The sequence below is a fragment of the Ochotona curzoniae genome, unplaced genomic scaffold (genome assembly GCF_017591425.1).
Source record: "Ochotona curzoniae isolate NIBS_2020 unplaced genomic scaffold, NIBS_Ocur_1.0 contig_1014, whole genome shotgun sequence".
In the NCBI taxonomy this organism is placed as follows: domain Eukaryota; kingdom Metazoa; phylum Chordata; class Mammalia; order Lagomorpha; family Ochotonidae; genus Ochotona; species Ochotona curzoniae.
The window spans coordinates 5,967,258-5,978,238 of NW_024464920.1; the positions used below are offsets into that span (position 1 = coordinate 5,967,258).

Here is a 10,981-nt window from a genome sequence, read left to right on the forward strand (position 1 = left end):
GTACTTTTATTTTGTAGCTGTTGTTCTGGTTTCTCTCTGTACTCATTTTACTCCAGTGTGTATTTCAACATTTGTGTATCATTTGTAAAGATAAGTAGAATCTTCAGAGTTCTGTGGATTAAGTTAAGTTTTATTTAAAAGGCAAAATAAAAGTAATTTTGCAGTGAATTTTGCAGATTTCTTAGTCAAGATAAAAAAGAAAGAACAGCAGTAAACCAAGGAACTGCTAAAAGTTGAAGCTTAAATTTTATTACATAAAAGTACCATTAAAGATTCTACAATGTAAATTTCAGTAATATCTAGTAACATTTTGTATATGATCATACATGACCGAGAAATAATTTCTGTTAAACCACGAAGGCAAGAGGAAAATTGAAAAAGATATCCGATCAATCTAACTCTATCTTCCCAGCCTTACTTTTTGCACTGTGCCTCCTTTTTTCTTATTTCTAATTTGCCTTATAACCACAAGTTTAACCCTCTGTTCTAAATAATTCAACAAGTACTAAAGTTGCAAATCACTGTCCCTCAGGAGTACAATATCTATAAATAGTCAAATCTTAAAAATGTCAGTTTTGCTCATATAAACTGTATTTATTTATTTATACAATGTATATTGGTTGATACGCATTTATTTATATTGGTGCAACAAAGCAAGGAAAACGTACAATATTTAACTCTCTAGGTTTGTCTTATTTCACTTACCTAGTGATCTGCAGTTGCATCCATTTTGTTCAGTAACAGAATTTCATTCTTTTTTACAGCTGAGTAGTCTCTTTCACACACAATTATATACATGCAAATACGTAATCACAGTCTTCATGCAGTCATCAGTTGATGGGCGTCTGTCTGAAATCCATGTCTTAGTGATAGTTGAGTAGAACTACTCTATCCTTCAGGGAACAGATAGCTCTTTCATGTGCTGATTTGCTTTCTGTTGGGTCATGACATCCCTCCCCTTCTGTTACCTTCTCCTGGTTAAAGGTAACACACTTTTCTTTTTTCTTATTTAGCCATTTGGATCTCCCCAAGTTTCCCTGTTGAGAAACAGAATGCCAATAGATTCTAAAACATTGATTCCATTCAAGCCATTTCTTTTTTGGTAGTAAAATTTATCATTAACAAAAGCGTTGCAGAAAACAAAAATGCTTGTTTAAGAAAATTTTAGTATATTGTCTGAAATATTTCATGAGGAATTAGTCACAATTGAGATTAGATTACTTCTAGCATGATTTCCTGCTTTAAAATACCATCTCAATCTAATTAAACTTTCATAGTATTTCTCACATGACTAAAAATGTACTTGACTTGCTAAATAATTACTGTTTGCTGAAGAAAATAGTTATTTTCGGCAATTTTACGTCATGTAGGGAAAAAATATCCAGTTATATATACAGGTTCAATAAACACAGAATCAAACATCAACTTGATGAGTAAAACTAATCGTAGTTCTTGGAGGTTTCTTCCCAAGTAGTTTCTTCTATGCTGCTTAATCAGTGTTATATAGCTATACAATAGTAAAACACGATTTTCCAGCTAATGATGTAGTGGTTACAGTCAGAAGTAAATCACTGTGTCACTGAGCATGTATTCAGATGTATGACTGAAACCATAATGTCAGTTATGATAAACAGTCAACCAGTAGCCTTACTTGCTTCTCGGAAAGGAACAGTGTTCTTGGGGAATGATCGGAATGGCCCAGCTTTTTTAAACTGTACAAAAATTAAGTTAAATAAGTTACAAAGCCATACTGTATTTTACATTCTCAAAGTAAATTTTAGTTAATAACCAGAGGCATTCAAACACTATTTTTGTGGTGATAACAATAGCTTACCTAACATTTTCTCTTTACTCTTTCCTGTTCTTTTAATATATTCTAAGCTATACTACAGCTCTTCTGGATGTAATTAAAGTCCACCGTGAAACAACAGGTGTTTTAATGCGTTATTGTTTTGCTGCTTATCATAATTCCTTGGGAAAGTCTTAAAAACAATTGTTTCAGTGAAGTCTTTAAACAGAAACTTCAAATAGCTTCAGACACTTAAGAGGGCACATCCCAGTTCCTTCTTGCTCCAGTAAAATGTTGCTAATTAATAATTTAGGAGAGAAAGATGAAATGCGGGTTCATGCATTTTTGTGTAGATAGTGCCGTTTGTTGCCAGTGAGTTTTCGCAGCAGTATACACTGTCAACAATTCTTCACCTGCCCATCTCTAACAGAAGCTATGGCATCGAGTCTCGTACAGAAATTTAAGAGAGAATATTATGTTTTGAAATTTCCACTTTAATTCCTGAGATAACGTATTTTAAACTTCAGTACAATCAAGGGATGAACGCTTCACCAAATAAGAAATTTAACAAATAAAAAGCAAAGGCCATCATTTAGTTGAAAATAGGTAAGTGCTGTAAATGGTAATCCAGTGGGAAGATAACCATTTCTTCTGTGTGCAGTATAAATTTAAAAATATTTACAGGTCATTATAACCTTTTTGAAAGGTAGAATTAGAGAGAAGGAGAGGTCTTCCTTCCATCTGCTGGTTCACTTCCCAGATGGCTGCAATGACCCAGGAGCTTCATCCAAAATTTCCCATGTGGGTGGCTGGGGTCCAGGCACTTGGGCAGTCCTCCACTGCCTTCCCATGCACAGTGCCAGGGAGCTGAATCGGAAGCAGAACACCCAGGACTGGAATCGGCACCTGTGTGGGATGCCAGTGTTGCAGGTGCTGGCTTTAACTGCTGCGCCGTCGGCTGATCTAAGAGTATGCGTTAGTAACTACTGGTTTGACCAAACTGCAAAAGATTGACAATAATGTTTTGTAGCAATACTACTGATACAGGTTATTTCTCTCTCTCTCCTTTGTTTAAAATTTTAGTTCCCATATATGGGAGAGAATATGGCAAGGCAATTTCTCTCTCTCTCTCTATTTTTTTTTTTTTTTTTAGGAGCTCTTCATAGTGCGTTCCACAGTCTAAGAAAGCCTAAGAGCTACCCTTTCACCACATCTTCACCAGCATTTGTTTCTGCCTTTGAATAATAGTTATTTATTCATGTTTTTATCTATTTGAAAGGCTGAGTACAGAAAGAGATCATGCATCCACTGGTCCACTCTGAAAAAGGCCACAAGCTGAAGCTGGGTCAATCTCTAGCCAGTGTCTTCTGGGTCCGTCATGTGGATATAGGGACTCAAGGACTTCGACTGTCCTTTGCTGCTTTCCCTGGCCATTAGCAGGGAGCTAGATCAGACGTGGAGCAGCCAGGACATGAACCAGCATTCATATGGAATGCCAGGAGCACAGACAGAAGCTCAGGCCACTAAGCCACAATGCTGGCTGCATTATACCCATTTTGACAGAAGTGAAGTGATAGAGATATCATTGTGGTTTTGATTTCCATTTCCTTGGTGGCTGGTGATAATCACCATTGTTTTTCTTTTATTTTTGGCCATTTGTATTGCTTTTGAGAACTGTCTGTTGAGACCATTATTTCTTTCTTTCTTTATTTATTTTAGATTTTTTATTTGATAAAGTTAAAGGAGAAGGGTAGAAGACAGAGAGATCGCCCATCTGCTGGTTCACTCTTTAAATGGCCATCACATCACTGGCTAGGTCAGAACCAGTAGCTTTTTCCAGATTTCCCACGTGGTTGCAGGGGCCCAGCATTTTGTCCTCTGTTGCTTTCCCAGGGCATTAGTAGGGAGCTGAATTAAGAGTGGAGCAACAGATACTTATATTGTTGCCATATAGAATGCTGATGCCACAGGTGGCACCTTGAGCCACTATGCCACACCATTGCATCTTCTTCTGGCTTACTGCTGTTTTTATCCTGAAATAGTGTAGAATTTCTCCAAATACTTATCTCTGTGTTTATATGATCATGCACCTTTTGCGATTTTGTCTATTAATGTAATGTCTTAGCTTAATTGATTTTTTTTCCTATTAAATCCGTGTTGCTTTTCCTGTTGGATTCAGTTCGCTGATATTGTATTAAAGATTTTTAAGTCCATGTTCCCAGGTATACTGATCTTTGTTTGCTTGTCTAACTTTGGTATCCTACTACTTGATAGACAAACTTTGGAAGGACTCCTGTTCTGTTTTCTGGAAGATTCGATATAATTTAAATATCTGAAAACAGTTCAGCAGTAAAGCCAACTGGCCTGAGCTTGTCTTTGTGGGTAGTATCTTGATTGTAGATTCAATCTTTACCACCTATAGGTGTGTTCAAATTGGTTTCTTGGGTCTATCTGTGTAGTTTGTTTATTTCTAGAAATCTCTGTCATAAGTTGCTTATTTGTTGGCATGCAGTTTTACTTTATTCACCTTTGTGTAATATTATTGGTAGTAATGTTTTCTTTTTCATTTCTGATCCTGTAGCTTGGTGTTTTCTTAGTTATTCTGACTAAAGGCATTATTTTTTTTTTCTCAAGAAATGAACTTGTGGTACTTTAGATTCTGTGTCTTTTTAATTCATAATTTTGTCTTCAAACTAATAGACGTGTTCATTTATAAATTAATTTTCCACTACTGAGTTTTTAAAGGTTTCTCAGTTATTTGGAAATGTTAACTGATAATTTTATTTGTCTGATCAGATTCTCCCTTGTTTAACACTGGAAATGATTTGAAAGAAAATGTAAAAAGTGACTCAATGCTGCTTACCAGTGGAAAGTCTGATCTGAAGAAGCAACGCAGTGTCACTCAAGCCACTCAGACAAGTCCCGAAGTTCCTTGGCCTTCCCACTCAGTTAATGTTCCTAAGGGCTCCTTTGACATTACCAAGGAACAGGTAAAAGGAAACTTTGATTCAAGTATGTTTTCAACAGTTAAAAAAAAAGTAATTAGATGTTAAGATGCTAAATGCTAAATGTTTTATTGCCAAAATCTTATTGGAATTGAATGTCTTTTTCTGTTCAGGCACTGTGCCAAATACTGTGATTTCAGTGCAATTCATTCAACCCTTCTGCAGTGTTTTCCATATTTTTGTGATTTCATACCCTCAAGCTCTTTTCCATAACTTTCAGAGCAATATTCAAGTGAGTAGAGTATATATACAAAATAGTTTGACCTAGTATTGTTTAACAAACTTTTTTGGTATTATTTGATATGAATTGGCTAAGACAGGACCAACCATGAACTGACCTCTTTAATGTTACTGTCTGTTTTTGCTGATCCACATCACTTTTAGTGCGGACAGCTGATCGGCATAGCGCACTACAGCCCAGAACTCCTGGACTCGAGCGATCCTCTGGCCTCAGCCTCCCAGCTAGCTGGGGCTCCAGGCGTGTGCCTGAGGCCAGAGGCCTTCAGCTTGCCAAGTGCCTCACCTGAACTGGCACTTTTGCAGAGTTCATGGTTAGTCCTGTCACCATTGTCTATCTTAGCTAATCTATATCAATTTCTACATCTTTTTTGTAATTAATTTTGATGGGTGGTTAATTTTTGAGCTTTCCTCTTTATATTTGTTAATGTTCAAGTTACTTCTGATTTTTAGCCCTTATAAGTAAACAGATTTTTCATTGGAGTCTTAATTCTGGAACTGCAGAATGAGTTCATTCATCTGTTCAGTAAAGATTTATTGAATGCAAAAATCAGAGCTGGAGGCATAGAATTAAACGATACACTATACCTGCCTTTTGAGGAATACAGCATCTAATAGGAAAGACAAGTATACAGTCAGTGGTTAAACATACCATGTCGAGTGCTGTGCTACAGATTGGGGGAAGTATAGAGAATTACTGAACCTGTTTGTAAGGCAGAAATTCCTCAGCTGTGACCAGGAATCCCAGGATTCTTTGAAATTAAAAGCATATACTTTAATGTATCTGAATAAATGCAGAAAGTCCTTGGTTTCATTCTATCCTTATTCTTAGGGTTTATGGAGTAGATCCAAGAGATTTAAAACTTTGAACTTGAATTTAAAGAAAGGAGGGGAATCCTCTTGGCCTTTTAGATGACATGTCTAGTGAGATATTCAGAACGTCCAGAGTCTGGAGCTCAGAAGTCCATGATGGTTTAAGTCACAGAATTAGATGAGATGATCCAAAAGAATGAGTCACACAACAGGAGAAGACCACCCGAGAGATCTAATGGACTGGCAAAATGTAAACGTTCTTTAAAAGGAGAGAAAAAATTGAAAAGGACATAGCTTGGGAGGGATAAGCCGGATGATGCCACAAGGGAGGGAGGGAGGATCTGAAGTCACAGAGCAGCCCAGAGATATCACCATGAAGCAGAATCACTGTTAGATTTAGAAATTAGGAAATTAATTTGTCTTGAATTCCTAAACCAAAATTAGGACCGTTTTTAAGTGTTGTGTCTCAAAGCAGTTTTCAGCCTAAGTGGGCCCTCCCTATCACTGGATAGGTACAGATAGTTTGTAATTTCTGGACATGATTAAATTTTCTTCTTTTTCAAATTTGTCATTTTAGCTCATGGAAGAAAACGAATCTCTTAAACAGGAGCTGGCTAAAGCTAAGATGGCTCTTGCAGAGGCCCACCTAGAAAAAGACGCTCTTCTTCATCATCTAAGGAAGATGCCAGTGGAATAGCAGAAATGGCAGTCAAAACTCAAATTACAAGCTTTGGAGAAGGAAGGCTATATTTATAATGGTGATGTTATCAATTACTGAAAGACTTGATTTTCCATGAAAAAACAATAAAGTAAAATTGAAAATGGTAAAGTGATGACTATTCTAAAGATGGTTTAGAAAGTATAGGTACAGGTGTGAACAATGTTTTGATTATTTTGTGTTTTGGGGTTTAACTCTCCTGTAAGCTGGTACGATGATCTAGGGCAGTCAATACATATTACAAAATAATTCATGCCTAATGGAAAGATAGCATTTCCTAATTTTGGTGTCATTCTAGGCTTTTTTTTTTTTTTTAAAAAAAAAAAGGAACATGAAAACTTATTGTGTTTATACAGATTGTTGAATTTATTTCTCACTGTTTGTTAATAATTTACTATTATTACAAAGATTCAAATGCTGTTAGGTATAATGTAAAATAAAAGGAGGTGGGGTGTACATTTTAAATGTCATTAAAATTATGTACTTAAATCCATGATTATTATATAAAAAGCCCAATCAAATTAATAAATTATATATTTAAGGAGTTTGAGAACTGGAAACTTACAAAGTATTGAAGTATTAAACTTAAAAAGTAAATTAAATTATTGAAAAACAGAAAAAGCTTAAATGATGGGAAAGCCATGTAAGTGGGAGCTATTCTTTTTAACAAAAAGATAGTACAGATGTAAAAATAAAAAGCACAACTGTAAAAAAGAGCAAATTACTAAACTCTGTGGCCAAGTGATTTAAAACCATTACTTGTACATTCCTTTAGATATTTACTGTTAGAAGTAAAAGTAATAATTTATTCTGCTAAATTTGGCAGCATTTGTAACTATGATACTTTTAATTAATACTGTTTATATTATTTCTTTATCTTTCCTCTTTAAGGAGAATGTTTTCAGAGAATTTGCTTACCATGCACATAAAAGTTTCATACCATTCTTACAGTATCATATTAGGTGTTTGCACATAATTTATAAAGCTAGTTTTGATTACAGTTCCGTGTGATATATACATATATAAATATATACAGTCTTATATAATGAGAGTCATTGGTAAATTTTAAATTCTATTTTCTAGAGATTAAGGTTGAAATCAACATGAGAGTATTACAGTCTTGCACTATGAAATAAAGTACATGAATGTTTAAGAAAGGGCCTTCTAAAGATTTTAAATATATTTCTGATAGAATTAAACTAAGTGATGTCTATTTTAAAATTGCACATTCTTAAATATATCCAAGATAGAATGTCAAGTAGCTGGACTATTCTTTCTTTAAAATACTTGAAAATTCTAGGCCATGTTGTGACATTTTATTATGGTGCTTTGTTTCTTTCACATGACTTCTCTCGCCATCCCTGTATCTAAATCCTTGGGAGAATACAGATTTCATTTACATTAAGGGTTGCAGTGATTATTGGAAACGGTTCTGTCCTTCCTTTTTCTTCTATGTCATCTACTTGCATTGGTATAACTTAAAAATACAGGTACTGTTTTGGGAACTGAGGGTATAGCTAATAAATTGTTTAACATTTAACCTCAGATATGTTTTAAATCATGTAAATCTAAAGCTATTTGGTATCCTCATATCAGAAGCAAAGGTCTGATGAAAGAATTAAGTGCGCAGCGAAAGCCCCTCCCTGGTGGATGTATATTCTGCGGAAGCCTGTGTTTCTCAGGACTGACCTCTTCTGTGCATGTGAACGTTTTGCATTTGCTCAGTAAGCAAAGCAGGTGTTTTTTCCTTTACTCCTTTAGGTCTATTTGGCCTTCCCAAGAAAATCATTTTAATAATAGAAAGGGTAACATTCTGAATATTATGGGTGATTTGATTATTTTCAGTAGATGTTTAACATTCACAAAACACTTCTAAAAAATATTACATCATATAAATCCCATAGCAAAATCTTAGGAGCACTTATCATTCAACTGTTACAAGTTTTTTTTTTTTTTAAAAGTATCTTAACATTCAGAAAGATCAAATGGTTTAACCAAAATCAGTTAGTGCCATAATCTTACATGCTTTTATGTTAGCTTGGCATTAATTGACAGAAGAGGGTCAGCAGGAGGGAGCCACTGTCTTATCCCAGTTTTCCTTTCAGATGCAACTATGACACTTTTAACTGTGTGTGTGTATATGTGCATGCACGCAAGAAGGATACATTACCATGTGTGTATTATTGAAGCTACTTACATAGTAGGCCAAAAAAATGAGTTTATAATAAACTACAAGTGTTTTAAAAACACTGACCACCAGTCACAAAGTTGCCATACCTTGAATTGTTTTCTGTTCAGTCATAGCAGAGAGACGTTAATAACTGGTGGAGGTAGAGGTTTCCACTTTCTGTTTGTTTATGTTTGTTTTAGGTTTCTTTATTTTACACTGACAAGCTTGAGACTATATTTACAATGTACAGTATATTTTATGTTTACATTGCAGAATGGCTGATTCAAGCTAGTTAATGTGTGTGTGTTACTTCACATCCTTTTTTGTTTTGAAAACACTCTGAGCCATTTCAGATATACAATCTGTAAGTTATTAACTGTAACCATAATGTTAGACGGTATGGTTCCTGAATTTATTCCTTTTAATTTGAGTCCTTTGAAAAGTATTCTGCCTCTCCCAGCTCTTACCCCTACTTTGCAAGCACTGTTGTACTCTCTGCGCTCCTGAGTTCAATTTTTGTGCACGCTGCTTGGAAGTAGTAGAGCATCTACTCATTTCGCTTTCTGTGCTTATTTCATTTCACATAGTATTTCACAGGCCTTGTTCTTACAAGTGGTGAATTTCCTTAAAAAAAAAAAAAAGGCAAATATCCCTCCATTTTGCTTATATTTCAAATTTTTAAAATTCATTCATTTGTTGATGGATTACGTGTCTTGGCTATTTCATAATGTTGCAATGGACATGGGATTGTAGCTAACTCTTAACATACTGGCTTTATAGTCTTTAGAAACTTGCCCATTGGTAGTACTGCTGGATTATACAGTAGTTCTGGTTTTGTTTTTGAGGAATCTCTGTGCTGTTTTCTATACTGGCTATTCTAATTAACATTCTCACCAGTGGGACAAAGGTTCCTTTTTTAATTATGTGGTACAATTTTGTATAGGCTGGGATTCCCCCCCCCCCAACTCCTACTCCCAGACAGATTTTTACTACAATGGTGTAGTCCTTCATAAGGAATCATAATTCTATCAGTCTCTTATTTAAGTGTAAAAAGTCCCTTTTTCCTAACGTTCTCACCAACACTTACCTTTCATTTTTTTAATGATGGCCATTCTATGGAGAAGTGGCATCAAACTGTGATTTTAATGTGCATTTTTTCTGATTAGTGGCATTGAGCATTTTTCACATACCTGTTGGCTTTGTATAGTTTTTGAGAAACATTTGTTCAGATCTTTTGTTTTAATTTTTTTAAAAATTTCATCTCTAATTTTAAAATTTTCTTGCTTCTTACAGATTTTGGATAGTAACCTGGATTAAATGTATGGTTTGCAGATACATTCTCCCATTCTGTAGGTTGCCATTGTATTTTACTGATTATTTCTTTTGCTGTGCTTTAGGGATTGCATCTTTGGTTAGATCAATATTTTGGAGCTTTTTTCTAGTATTTTTATAACTTGTGGTTATGTGTTTAAGTCGTTAATCCAGTTTGAGTGGAGTTCTGTGTTTGGTGTGAAATTAGGTTCTAATTTCCATCTTCTACATGTGAATATCCAGTTTTCACAGCACTGTTTATTTAAGATTGTTCTGTTTATTTAAGATTGTTTATGGCTTCTTTGTTGAAGATCAGCTAATTGTCCAAGGATATATTATTTGGGGACTTTCTATTTCATTGGTATGTGTCTGTTTCCATGGCAGGCATTATTTTTTGTAAATTATAGTTTTTTTGTAGATTTTCTTGAACTTTTTAATTTTATAAATGTCAGAACTTTTTAAATATTAGTTTTCTTTTCTCATCCTGGAATTTCAAAGTACCAACCACTAGTTGTCACACTAGTGACAAAGCATTATTTCAGGTGATCTGTGTAAAAATAGTAACAGTAACTACGTGACCACAGGGACATTTATGTGGAGAACATGAATTTAAAACACTTAAACTTATTGTATTGTCATTACAAATGTCTCAGTATGAGAATTATTTGCCCTCTCTGACAATAATCTATGATTTAATCAAAGCCCCTTCCAATTATTAGTGAATGGAACCACTACTTATCCTGGCTGTAATCGGCACGTTTCCCCATCATCAACTCCTCATCAACATTCGTGTATTTCACTGTGTGCCACTCAGTCCGTAAATAAGTTGGCATCAGGGCCAACATTTACTGCAGTTGTCTGCTAACTGGTCTTCCCAAAGTTAACTGGGGCTCCTGTCACATGCACCCTCCATTCAGCAGACAGAATCGTTTTTGTTC

General features: G+C 34.9%; 1 protein-coding gene across 1 annotated transcript in view; it reads left to right on the top strand.

Annotated features, from left to right (window-relative positions):
• UHRF1BP1L (UHRF1 binding protein 1 like) overlaps positions 1-9,582 on the top strand; it is an 87,527-nt gene extending 77,945 nt beyond the window's left edge. Inside the window, exons 20-21 of the mRNA XM_040980115.1 lie at positions 4,586-4,779; positions 6,422-9,582. Of these exons, the coding sequence (XP_040836049.1) occupies positions 4,586-4,779; positions 6,422-6,541 (314 nt within the window). The 3' untranslated portion in view covers positions 6,542-9,582. The remainder of the gene's footprint in view (positions 1-4,585; positions 4,780-6,421) is intronic.
• Positions 9,583-10,981: the final 1,399 nt, after the last annotated feature.